We start from the raw sequence: 13,967 nt of genomic DNA on the forward strand, positions 1-13,967 counted from the left end.
ACTAGAAGTCTTTAAATAATGATTTGGGAGTTCTACAGCTAAGTCAAGGGAGAGAATTCTTCCAGGAGTGGGTGGGTCAGGTTTTGTGGCCCGCATCATGCGGGAGGTCAGACTAGATGATCATAATGGTCCCTTCTGACCTTAGAGTCTATGAGTAAAACACAAAATTTCCAATATATTCTTGAAGTGTAGTGGGGACAAGTGGAATGTATTAGGGACAACTTTTTGTTTCAACAAGTGAAGGAAGTAAGTGGGGGCAGCCATTTTAGTCTTAATTTTGACCAACAGGGAGGAATTGGTTGCAAATCTGAAGGTGGAAGGCAGTTTGGGTGAAAGCGATCATGAAATGGTAAACTTCATAATTCAAAGGAAAGAAAGGAGTGAGAGCTGTGGACTTCAAAAAAGCAGACTTTTAACAAACTCAAATAACTGGTAGGTAAGATCCCATGGGAAAAATAGTCTAAGGAATAAGAGTTCCAGAGAGCTGGCAGTTTCTCAGAGAGATATTAAAGGCACATCTGCAAACTATTCTGATGCAAAGGAAAGATAAGAATAGTAAGAGGCCAATATGGCTTTTTCAGTAGCTCTTCAATGACCTGAAAATAAAAAAAGAATACTAGAAAAAGAGGAAACATAGATAATTGGCTAAGGAGGAGTACAAAAGAATAGCATAAGCATATAGGGACAAAATCAGAAAACGTAAGGCACAAAATGAGTTACACCTAAGTAATAAGAAGAGGTTCTATAAATTACATCGGAACCAAGAAAAAGCAAAGGAAAAAAAGAGGTCTCCAACTTAGCGGGGAAGGAATGCTAATAATGGACAACATCAAGAAAACTGAGGAGTTTAATGCCTATTTTGCATCAGTCTTCACCAAAGTTAATGATGACCAGCTACTCAACACAATCAATAAGGGGGAAGGAACACAAGCCAAAATAGGGAAAGAACAAGTTTAAAAATATTTACCCAAGTTAAATATAATCAAGTCGCCTAGGCTTGATGAAATTCATCCTATGAGACTGTTTCAGCTCGTTCCTTAAATCTCTGAACCAATAGCAATTATCATTGAGAACTCATGAAGGAAGGGTGAGATTCCAGAAGACTAGAGAAGGGCAAACATAGTACCTCTCTTTAAAGGGGGAAACAAAGAGGACCTGGGAATTATAGACTGGTCAGGCTGACTTTGATACCTGGAAAGATACTGGAACAAATTATTAAACAATCACTTTGTAAGCACCTATTGGATAATAGGATTATAAGGAATAGCTAGCATGGATATGTCAAGAACAAATCTTGCCAAACCAACCTAATTTCCTTTTTTAGCAGGATTACTGGCTTAGTGTTTAGGGAGGAAGCATTAGACATGATATATCTTAATTTTAGTAAGGCTTTTGACACAATCCCCTATGATATACTCATAAACAAATTTAGGGAAATGCGATCTAAATGAAATTACTATCAGGTAGGTGCATAACTGGTTGAAAGACCTTCCTCAGAGTAGTTATCAATGATTTGCTGTCAAACTGGGGGAGAATATCCAGTGGGGTCCACAGGAATCTTTTCATTAATGACTTGGATAATGGAGTGGAGAGTACACTTGTAAGTTTGCAGATGACACCAGGCTGGGAGGGGTTGCAAGCAATTTGGAGGAACGGATTAGAATTCAAAACAACCTTGACAAATTGGAGAATTGGTCCAAAACAACGAGATGAAATTCAATAAAGACAAGTGTGAAGAAGAAATCAAATGCACAACCACAAAATGGGGAATAACTGGCTTGGTGCTAGTACTGCTGAAAAGATTCTTGGGGTAATGGTGGATCATAAATTGAATGTGCATCAACTGTGTGATGCAGTTGCGAAAAAGTCTAATATTCTGGGGCATATTAACAAGTGTTGTACCTAAGGCATGGGAAGTAATGTTATATCAATAGAATAAAAACCAGCAGGATTTTATTAAGAGAGATAAGGCAAAGATGCCACATTTATTGTAAATATAATGATAAAGCAAAAGATAAAAGTAAACAATGTTGTTTGACTACTTATTTCTATTACTACTTATTCCTTATACATACACACACACACACACACACACACATATTCATTTACACAATCATTTATTCAAGTTTTGTATAGGTGTTATAGTTACCAGCCTAGAAGTTGCTCATGCCAGGTATCTTGGTCATGAGAATGGAGCTGAGTCTGTGTCAGGTGCACCTGTGCTCCTGGAGGTTGGCAGCAGAACCAAAGACTCAAAATCCTCAGTCTTGAGAGTCCATTTTTATAGGAATTAATTCCTATGTTAGTCTATGGGAGCTGTTTTATTCTGCTGTTGCTGACTCGATCAGCAGATGGCACATTCCACATTGAAGTCAGAACATTCAGAGGAGTAGGGCTTACACCATGGAACTCTTGCAAGGGGTAGGAGACCTTGCTGTGCTCAGAAAGAAATGTAATACTGATCTTTTGACTTGGCTTTCCCTCAGTAAGCCTACCTAGAAAAACTAAAAATAAACAAAAACACCTAATCAAGCTATTTTTCTAACAGGCTGCCAAGGAAAAGGAGAGATGTTTCTTACTTTTAAATATGTGGGAAGCATATTTGGGGTGATGGGCCATATGACTCTGAAACGATTATCAAGGATAACTCTGTTTTTGTTTTCACAGTTTAAAACTTTCATGGTCTGTCTTACAACTGGGTGAGATTAGATTGCTTGGGTGTATAGATAAAAGCAAAATAATTAAATGCAGAACATTGTACATTTAGTTGGCAAGAATGTTTTTGTTGTAATAAATCATATATGTGGATTATTGTTTTTACATACAAAGAAACCTCAAGTGGAACGTCACCCAGATAGTGAAGTTAATGTGCATGGCTATAATACAGCCATTCCAGTAGAAGAAGATAGTGAAGAAGAATCCTGTGTAGCTGATGATGTTTTAGAAGTTGTGTGTGAACAAGTAAGAATTTGAATTTTAAAATGTAGAGTTTGGTATGATAGCCTAAGTGGCTACCAAATATCTTTTTTTATTTTTTTCAAAATTAAACTTGATCTATAAGTATATAATAAATGTGTAAAGAACATTGATAGTACAATTGTACAACTTGTTAAGAAAAAAAGGTTCTAAGATGAGTAGCAGTTGAGACTTACTACATCTTATTTATTTTGAATAATGTCCAAATGTGCAATGTACTGTACAAGCACAAAAAAGAAGGGTCCCTGCCCCATGGTCTCTTAAAAGATCATACCAGATGGTCAAAAAACAGAGGGTAAAAGGAGAAGAGGCATAACAAGCCTGTGGGAATAGTTATGTGGTGGTTTGTCTTGTCTTGATTATTATTTCTATGTAAAGCACCCCCAGTTACCCCACAACTTCAGAGTCAGCTGGCAGGTATCTCTAATGTGCAAACTTTTTGCATAAAGCAGTTCACAGCAATTTCTGAAGGAAAAAGCATTCATAAATGTGACTCATCACAATGGTTGAAATGACCTAGTGGGGAAGAAAAAATGTTCTACACTTCTGCAGTGGAGTTTATCATGTCTGTTCAATTGTATTTATGCCTAAAATTAGAGAAAGTGAAATCTCTTGTTCTTATTTCCAGGCCACAGAAGATAATAGTCAAATCGAGCTGCTAAAGAGCCAGCTTGCTGATTGCCAAGAAAAACTTAATAAGCTAAATTGGATGGAAGATAAACTACATGTTTTAGAAGAGAGAGTGAAAGGGAAGGTTATTATAGATGAGAAGGACTGGAATAATCTCCTGAGCCGGGTCTTGCTTCTTGAAACAGAACTGTTATTGCAGTCAAAAAAGGTATATTTTACCATAAAGCTTCAATTTTATTGGGGAGGTTGAACGTGTAGCAGGGTGGATTGATTTTAAACCGGGGATTTTAATCTTATTTAGCATTTGTATGTTGTTTGCCTAAAGAGAGGATGATTCTCATTGGTTGGTATAACCATCAAAATATGTTGTTTTGCAACTAAATATGTAGAACCTTAGAGTTACGAACCTCAGAGTTACGAACTGACCAGTCAACCACACAGCTCATTTGGAACCAGAAGTACACAATCAGGCAGCACACATCCCCTCCCCCCCCTCACGCCCCTCCCCCCCTCAAAAAAAGCAAGTACAGTACTGTGCTAGACATAAACAACAAAAATAAAGGGAAAGTTTTTTTTTTTAAAAATTGAGAAGGTAAGGAAACTGTTTCTGTGCTTGTTGTATTTAAGTTAAGATGGTTAAAAGCAGCATTTTTCTTCTCCATAGTAAGGTTTCAAAGCTGTATTAAGTCAATATTCAGTTATAAACTTTTAAAAGAACAACCATAATGTTTTGTTCAGAGTTGTGAACATTTCTTGAGGGGTTTGTAACTCTGAGGTTCTACTGTGTAGCCTTTACATGAAATCTAGTACTACTTTTGCTAAATAGGGAGATACACTATATCTATGCACATTTAAACAATTATAAAACGTGACATACATTTATTCAAATTCTTAATTTTTACTACTTTGTTAGAAAATGGTGAATGAGGCAATTCTTTTCTACTAGATTCATTTTTTTACTTGTGATTTGTATCAAGATACATTTAGATGAAAATTGGAATGCAGTCAAAATACGCTAAAACAGCATTCAAAATTTGTTTGCTAGTTAAATACTTAAGAAAAAAAGTAAGGTTTTTTTTTTTTATTTTTTTTTATCAAAACCTGTTTTGCATTTAAAACCGAATTGTGAAACAAAGGACGTATTATCTGTAGTTAGTGAATTGAAGTGATTGTTTCATAGACTTGTAGAGTACATCTATACTGCAATAAAAGACCCACGCCATGGCTGCAGGGTCGGGTCAGTTTACAGTAACTCTTCACTTAAAGTCGTCCCGGTTAATGTTGTTTCATTGTTACGTTGCTGATTTAATGTTGTGCAATGCTCCCTTCTAACGTTGTTTGGCAGCCGCCTGCTTTGACCACTGCTTGCAGGAAGAGCAGCCCAGTGGAGCTAGCTGGTGGGTGGTTGAAACCAGGGTAGACCGACAGCCCCCCCATCAGCTCTCCCTATCAGCTCCCTGCTCCCCTAAGTTCCCTGTGCAGCAGCTGCCCAACAGGCTAGCAATTGCAGCTGTCCCTCCCCCCACTGCCATGTGCTGCTCCTGCCCTCTGCCTTGGAGCTGCTCCCCAAGACTCCTGCTTGCTTGGGGGGGGGAGGAGAAAAAGGGGGGATAATGTCAGGGTGTTGCCTCCCCCTGCTCCTGCACCCCATCTTCCATAGAGCAGGGGGGAGACACGACAGAGGGAGCTTCCAGGCAGCAACAGCTGCAGCTGTGGTCTGGTTTCAGCTTGCTGATCTAATTAACAAGGCAGTGTACTTCTGACCCCACTCTTCATAATTAAAGGGGAAATGCGCATCTCTCTCTCAGGGTGTGTGTCTCTGTCTCTGTCTGCCCTCCCTCCTTTCCTACTGCCTTGTACAATAGAGTGTGAGTGTTAACCCTTGAGGGCTCAGCCAATTCCTAGTTCATCATTTAGCAGTAAGGCATTCCCTGGAAATATCCCACCTTCTGACTCCTTCACCTCAACCAAGCTTCACAATCATCACCACTGTGTACCAGTATTAAATTGTTTGTTTAAAATTTATACTGTGTGTGTGTGTGTGTATATGTGTGTGTGTGTATATGTATATGTATATATATATATATGTGTGTGTGTGTGTGTGTGTGTATATGTGTGTATATATATATATATATATAGTCTTTTTTGTCTGGTGAAAAAAATTTCCCTGGAACCTAACCCCCTGATTTACATTAATTCGTATGGGGAAATTGGATTTGCATAACATTGTTTTGCTTAAAGTCGCATTTTTCAGGAACATAACTACGTTAAGTGAGGAGTTACTGTACTTGGGCTTGCCGGACTTGGGTTACAGGCCTGTAGAATTGCTGCATAGATGTCCGGGCTCAGGCTGGGTGCTGGGGTAAGGATCCTACCACTCGGCCCCCAGCCCAGTGTCTATGCAGCAGTTTTACAGTCCCGTAGTCTGAGCCCCGTGAGCTTGAGCCAGTTGACCTGGCCCAGCTGTAGGTGTTTAATTGCTGCATAAACACATCCATAGATTCTGGTCACTATGTCCTTCAAGATTTTGGAGCTAGTAGATCTCCGCCTCACACCTTATTTTTATTCGTACATTGGAAGAGAAAAGCAAAGGGTTTCCTCTTCTTCAACTTACTTCTAATGACCTAATGATTTAAACTGAAATTGTTGAATAAATTGAAATGGAAAAAGTGTTCTTTCTGTACTTACAGAAGAGATTACTGCTGTCAAAAGCTAGGTTAGCATTTCAGCAAATTATATGGTTCCAGGTGACTTGCACTACTTCAGTGGCTTGACTTTCTTCACAGCTTCAGAAGCAAATGTGCTGCTTAAATACTACCTTTTCATTTAATTTAAATGATTTTAATAGATTTTTAGTAAGGTTAAGCCTGATGTAGGTTTTCATAGTTTCAAATTTCATTGTCAATAGTTTTATTTTTAAAAAGAAAAATTTATTTAATTTAAATTTTAAAATATTTTTGATTTAAAAAAACCCACAAACATTTTCTCTACCCTGATCTGTACTAATATTTAGCCATTAGAATATCTACTATTTGTAAGGTAATGTGTGACCATGATCATGTGACAAAATTTTAAACAAGACAGAAATCTCAATTTCCTCATGAGCCCACTATTCCTCCTCTCTCCCAATTGTGCTGTCTCCTCCTTTCAGGGCCCCCTGTTTCCCTCTCATCCAAAAAAAAGTTAGTGGTTTGAAAAGTGTACAACTATTTCTTCAGGACTTGTGGAGCAGCACTGTGCATTGTAATGGAGTTTCCCAGAAGGAGCCTGCAGACCCTGAGGGAACTACAGAAATAGCTCTGCAGTTTATCAGTGATAGCCACTGTGTTAGTATGTGGTACTAATACATTTACTGAAGGAATGTAATTACTGTTTGTGGTTGCTATTGTTATGAAAAAATTCAGCCTGCTTAGTGGCACATGATTTTTCTCTTACTCTGTCTCATCCTACCTTGTTGGATTTTCTTCCTGTAACTGTAATAATTTATATGAGACCGCCAAAGTACCACTTATGAATCTGATTACTGTTTAATTTCCCAAGGCAAGGTATATCATATTTTGAAAATAGAGAATCTTTTTACAAGAGCTTCTTGAAAAGGTTAGACTTTCGTTCTGTTTAGCAATTATCTGGTTTTCACACTAGACATCTTCATTTCTGATTGTAGAAAAATGCACTATTTCATATCTTCAGGCAAACCATCTAGAAACTAGATGCAAAATTAAGAATGAGAATTCAGCAGATGGTTTGCTCAGTACTGTGGTAAACTTACTTCATTCATTGGGCAAGTTTCTCATTGATCATCATCTTATTGATTTCTGATTTAGTGGTTGGCATTTCTCCAATTCTTTCACTCCTTGTTGGTGACATTAGGTAAACTTTCTAAATGCACATGAGATTTAGTGACATCACTATGCTCTGTATGTTTAACATGCCACAGAAAATCAGCATTTTTCCTCAGAGTAGTGTATCTTTTTTTTTAACTTTAAAAGCTTTTGAGAGGTAGAGGTGTGTGTGTGTGTGTGTGTATGTATAATATATAATATAATATAAAAATATTGAAAAAATGTATATATATCTAATGCTAGTGTTCACAGCACAGTATATTTATGAGTATGTGTTCAGGATCTTCCTGTAATGCTGTAAATTACAATCCTCAGAATACTTCAGTTATTGTGAAAAGCTGTCCAAAAGTTGGAAATCTTTGCAAAAAATACTTGACTGATGCTGCAGTTTCTTGCAGAAGTGTTAGAATGTTCAGTCACATTATTTTGTTTGGTTGTAGAAAGTTGTAGACATCGTTGGTGTTATAAATATATAATATGGTTCTCATTCTACATTTATTGAAAATGCATTGTTCATCTAAAAGAGGTTTTTTGGGGTGGGGGGGTAAATGAGGAAAGCTGCCATCTCTCTATGGTATTTCAAGATGCTCACTTAATAAATTTTTAAAGAAAATTCAGTGGCTCAAAGGATGAATATGGAGCTTTTCAATTCTAGATCATGTTTGAATTTGTCTCAGGTCAGTAATGACTGAAAAGTGATACCATCTGATGTCTATTAATCAGTCATTGTGGATAAATTTGGTCTTATTTCTCAGTGTATGTCCAAAGCACACAACCACTGTTAACAGTTTGTTACCCTTGCTAGTGCTCTCAGGAAGCCAAGGATTGGATGAGCATAAAGAGAATTGCCCTCTCTTTCACAGGTCACTTGTTGAGGCACATTGTGGTGGAGACAGTGTGGAGAAGCTTGCCCCTGCTCTCAACTAGCCCGGCTCTACCTGTTCTGTGGCTTGATAAATGCCTTCTAATCTGGAACTTTTCAATACCACTAAATCCAATTAAAACAATAGATAAATATAAACTGGGAGGGATTGCAACTGCTTTGGAGGACAGGTTCATAATTCAAAATGATCTGGACAAATTGGAGAAATGGGCTGAGGTAAACGGGATGAAGTTTAACAAAGACAAATGCAAAGTGCTCCACCTAGGAAGGAAAAATCAGTTTCACACATACAGAATGGGAAGAGACTGTCTAGGAAGGAATACGGCAGAAAGGGATCTAGGGGTTATAGTGGACCACAAGCTAAATATGAGTCAACAGTGTGATGCTGTTGCAAAAAAAGCAAACATGATTCTGGGATGTATTAACAGGTGTGTTGTGAGCAAGACACGAGAAGTCATTCTTCCGCTCTACTCTGTTCTGGTTAGGCCTCAGCTGGAGTATTGTGTCCAGTTCTGGGCACCGCATTTTTAAAAAGATGTGGAGAAATTGGAGCGGGTCCAGAGAAGAGCAACAAGAATGATTAAAGGTCTTGAGAACATGACCTATGAAGGAAGGCTGAAAGAATTGGGTTTGTTTAGTTTGGAAAAGAGAAGACTGAGAGGGGACATGATAGCAGTTTTCAGGTATTTAAAAGGGTGTCATGAGGAGGGAGAAAACTTGTTCACCTTAGCCTCTAAGGATAGAACCAGAAGCAATGGGTTTAAACTGCAGCAAGGGAGGTCTAGGTTGGACATTAGGAAAAAGTTCCTAACTGTCAGGGTGGTTAAACACTGGAATAAATTGCCTAGGGAGGTTGTGGAATCTCCATCTCTGGAGATATTTAAGAGTAGGTTAGATAAATGTCTATCAGGGATGGTCTAGACAGTATTTGGTCCTGCCATGCGGGCAGGGGACTGGACTAGATGACCTCTCAAGGTGTCTTCCAGTCCTAGAATCTATGAATCTATGAAAATAAATATTCATTATTTTGCACTGTACTGTGGATTAGACTAGCCTGTTATTTATCTGCCACTTAAATATTTTAACAGTAGTACCATTTTTTTAAAACATCTAACCGGATTGTGTTTCTTTTTAGTCTAGACTATTGTTGTAAGAGCGGAGTATACAAAAACAAGCTTGATTTAGTTTGTGTGCACCATGGTTGCCTATTTTTCAGCATAGAAGGAGCTGGTTCTTGCAACCTTCTTTTGAGAAGCTCTGAAATCTCAAAATAATATGTACATTCTAAGACCAGGCCCACACCACTGTCAAAGCAGTAGCGACACACATTGCACTGAGGATACCTGGAGCTCTCAAGGCAGCTGCAGTGGAAGGGGTTGGGGAGAGGAAGCCAATCCAAACTTCTCCCAACTCTGAGGGCAGTAATTACTGTTTGCCTGTCCCCAAATGCCTGGGGAGGGGGTAGGAAAGAGAGCTGAGGGCTATGCCCTTGGGACCCTCACCCCCGCCCCCCTCAGTGTAATAGCCTTCTGCTGTTACTTAATGTAGTTAGCCCAGTAGCTCAAGTGGTAGATTTGTGTTATAGTGCTGAATGTCAGAGTTCAAACCTTGCTGATCACTCACAATGGTGGAGGGCATGGTTTATTTTTGTTTGGGTTTTTTTTATACTTTAAATCAAACTAGGAAATTACATACAAAAATCTATGTTAAAAGTTGGCACTGCAACCTTAATTCTGCCCCTTGTACCTTCACTTTATGATACAGCCTTCAATTACATGATCATATGCTATTTTTCTACAGGACCCCTACATCATTTAGCATACACGATGGATGCTAGCAGGCAGAATTAAGGTTGCATTGACAGCAGTAAATCTGGCACTTGCTAACTTTTGAGTTATTGACATGTAACCAAAATAATGTTGTTTAATGTAAGTTTTTGTATTAGAATATATGTGGCTCTGAGACTGTACATTGTACATGTGCACTCACCCTACTCCATAAATTCATATGGTGCATTATTGAAATGAAAAGAGTTCTAGTCCCAGAGGGGTTTCACAAGGGTGGGGGTAGGGCCGGTGCAACCATTTAGGCAACCTAGGCAGTCACCTACGGCACTAAGATTTGGGGGGCGCCATTTTCTTCGGCAGCGACCGCAGTGGCCGGATCTTCGGCCGCCCCGGTCACCACCAGCATTTAGGCGGAGGGAGCTGGGGCAGTGGAGCGCAGGGAGGGCCACCTGCAGCAAGGAGGTGGGGGCGGCACACAGGGGAACTCCCCGCCTCAGCTCACCCCTGCCCCGCCTCCTCCCAGGCTTGCGGTGCCTAAGCTGATTGCCTCAGGGTGGGGGGGGTGGGGAGCTGCCGCGGGGGGGGGGGGGGGGGGGGGGCAAGGTAGAAGTTTCGCCTAGGGCGCGAAACATCCTTCCACCGGCCCTGGGTGGGGGCATCCATCTGCATAGATCCGGGCCTAAATTAGACAAACATAAGTTCATGTTTCTGAAAAGAAAAACAGTAACTCTCGATGGTCAAGGCAAAACCCTAAAACTAACTTTTTATTTTCTTAGCAAATTAATCCAGAAGAAGAAAATGGTCACATTATAACAGAGAAAGCAGATATAGCATTAATATTGACAATGTATAAAACATTTTTTTTTTCACCATTTGTATCATGATCCAAGTGGGTATTTTAGCCAAAATTTTCAAACTTGATTATCTAAAATTAGACAACCAAATCCAGCAATAGACCTCAAATCAGCAGCCTCAGAGTCAGAGGAGAAGAGCACTTGCAGCTGCCAGTAGTCAGTCATTCAGAGCTGTTGGTGTACAGTGTGTTTTAATAAACACCACTCAGCCTGATCAAACAATCACACCTGGATTGTTAGGCATTCCACTATGAAACTTTTGGGGTCAGTTTTTACAGCAAAGTTGGTATTTCAAAAGACAAAATGCTTTAATGAATTGACCATTTTTTCTTACGATATAAATGGGTATACTAATATAAAGGGTCAAATTTTGCATGCTTTACTCATAGGAGTAGTCACATAAAGCTACTTCCATAATGCTAGAAAAATGTGGTCAGTACCGTACATATATATACATATATTCACCCATTTGATTATAATTCTCAGTACACAGATGGCATTTAAATAAGACTCATGGCTAAGTTATAGATTTTTTTTTTTTTGTAAATGGCAAAAACAATTATTGTTTCAGGGTGACTTATCTACAGAATTTAACAATATGAGTGAAGACCATACCTCTAGTAGGAATATGACTCCAGTTTCTCCTGGTGAGTGTTTGCAATGCTCTTTACTGAAAAGGTTTTCTTTTAAGCATGCTAGCCTTGCATAAAATTGTGTCACAGTTAGGATTTTAAGTTGTTTAAATAGACACTGTCAACTTTAAAACAAACAAACAAAACTAACTAAATTTCAAGTTCGGCTATTTCAAGTACGAGCCAGCCCCTGAAATCACCCTGTTAGTTTTGGGATTTTTATGTACATTTCCTATTTTATAGAATGTGTTGTGTTTTCTCCCCTCTCCTGTGTTGCTGTGTCTATCCTCACAAAGATAATTAATTATTAGAGAATTTCTTTATTTTTGTTTATAGTAAGCTCAAAAAAAGGCCTGAGGCACAAATGTGATTTTTTTTTAGTTGATATTCAAAGACAGATTATCCTTTTTTTTTTTTTTCCCTTTAACAAACTGTAAAATACTAGTAAAAGTAGTGGGTAGTGGCCAAGTAAATTTCTGAAGGTGTACACAGCAAGCTTTTGAAGCTAACTATTTCCTAAGTACAAAGGGACCCAGGAGAAAATCACACTAAGTATCTTGTCAGGTAAATAACCCCCTCTGGACAGCCCCATCTCTGAGGCCAGGGAAGTAGAGGTACAGATGTGGAAAACTGAATCAAATTTTTAACTCACTCTCTTCCTTAGACTTCATCCATATTGCCTCTCCCTTCTTCCTCAAACTGTGGCTTGACTTGCCACTCCCCCAAGTCTGATCCATCCTTAGTTTCCTAATTCTCCCATTTGATCTTCTCTGGTAATATACACTTAAAGCACTGAGATGTGCCTACAACCTTAACTTCCCCTTACAGTGTTCTGTGCAGGAATATATATTACCCAGCATGTTTATGGTACTGTCTGTAGTTTAAAATCTTTCTCAAGTCAAAATCTTATTCTTAATGTGTCATAGACTTACTTAATTAACATAATTTTTGTAGACAGCAGAGTAAAGATAAGATTCTCTCTGACTGTGATGCCTGGTAAGTGAAGTGACAAACTAAATCTTATACATCATTTACCTCTGTAATATTTTTCTTGATTGTCCTACATATCAAGCTTGCTCTAACACCCACAATTGTTTTGTCAAAATACCGTACATAAATTTGTGTTAGTGGGCTATATAAGTTTTGAATTGATTTATCTTATCACATGATATAGATCAGCTGCCATCTGGAGATTTTGAGATCCATTGCTAAATAGTGCGGTTTACAATGTTATTTTCTGAATGCAGACTCAGGACTTGTAACCTGGATCCATAGACTGTAGCTTTAATTAAAAAAACAAAGCCAAAAAACCAAACCCTACCTTTTTTTAAATGGGAATTTTTGCTTTCCTCAGGAAGACAGGTTTTTAAAATCGTTATTTTTTAAAAAAAATGCTAGGATAGCATCAAGCTTTTCCTGATACAAAGGGTAGGGATTTTCTAATGCGTTTGATATGTTGGCCTAGCTCTGCTCCTATTGAAACTGGCACTTACTGCTATACAAATGTTTAATCCCTGATTCTGTTGAATGAATACTAGCCCTAGATTATTGGAAACTGACTACATTTTTGTTTGTATTTCAGCTGTTTATACTGTAAATCACTTAGTGAATTAAAAACATATTTGGAAAAGCTTTTCATGTTATAGTAAAATATGTTTACAAAGATAATTACTATATTGCTTAAACTTTTTTTTTAAAGTTTAAAAGATCCCACAGCTGTATAAGAGAAGTGGTTTATAGTAAGAAAACAAATGTGAGCTGTCTGAAATTATTGAATGTTTTGCCCAGTAATTGTACTTGCCTAAGTGTTTCAATTGACTGTAATCATGACAAATGCAACATTCCTGGATAATCTTTGTTGTAATTTCTTTTTTGTCTGCATCATACTGAGCATACTCTGTTCATGTTATTTTAAAAGAATATAAGAAACCCATCTTGGACCTTTACCAGTAGCCTTTTTCTTTCTAAACAATGCATTCTCTTCTGTTATTACATACTGTAAATCAAACTGTTCGATAGCTGACCCTGCTGCAAGAGAGCAAAAAGGCAAAGGTGACCTAAAAATGAATATTTCTCCACAGATATTGAGAGGAAGGAGGAGATGCCAGAGTCTCTTCATCAGTCGTCTGGATACAGTTCACTATTATCCACAGACCCATCTCCTAAAGCCGTAACCATTAATTATCATGGTTTGACAGAGATTTCAAAGGTAAGTAAAACTGGCAAATGCTTAGTTGATTTCCTTTCTAAGGTCAAGAGAACAAGTAAGCATTAGTTTTAGTTGTATATACTACTGGCAAAAAACAGCAAAACTATGCAAAACTTCATCTAGGTCTGTCTCATAAAAATCCTTTTGATATGTA

General features: G+C 38.2%; 1 protein-coding gene across 28 annotated transcripts in view; it reads left to right on the plus strand.

Annotated features, from left to right (window-relative positions):
* CEP44 (centrosomal protein 44) overlaps positions 1-13,967 on the plus strand; it is a 46,529-nt gene that overhangs the window by 26,090 nt on the left and 6,472 nt on the right. For 24 of the 28 annotated variants that reach the window (XM_065596636.1, XM_065596623.1, XM_065596627.1 and 21 more), the window contains 4 exons: positions 2,830-2,961; positions 3,605-3,814; positions 11,544-11,619; positions 13,686-13,813. In XM_065596636.1, the coding sequence (XP_065452708.1) occupies positions 2,830-2,961; positions 3,605-3,814; positions 11,544-11,619; positions 13,686-13,813 (546 nt within the window). The remainder of the gene's footprint in view (positions 1-2,829; positions 2,962-3,604; positions 3,815-11,543; positions 11,620-13,685; positions 13,814-13,967) is intronic. The other 4 variants (XR_010601425.1, XR_010601424.1, XR_010601423.1 and 1 more) reach the window with 1 other exon arrangement.

Source organism: Chrysemys picta, chromosome 5 (assembly GCF_011386835.1).
Source record: "Chrysemys picta bellii isolate R12L10 chromosome 5, ASM1138683v2, whole genome shotgun sequence".
Classification (NCBI taxonomy): Eukaryota; Metazoa; Chordata; order Testudines; family Emydidae; genus Chrysemys; species Chrysemys picta.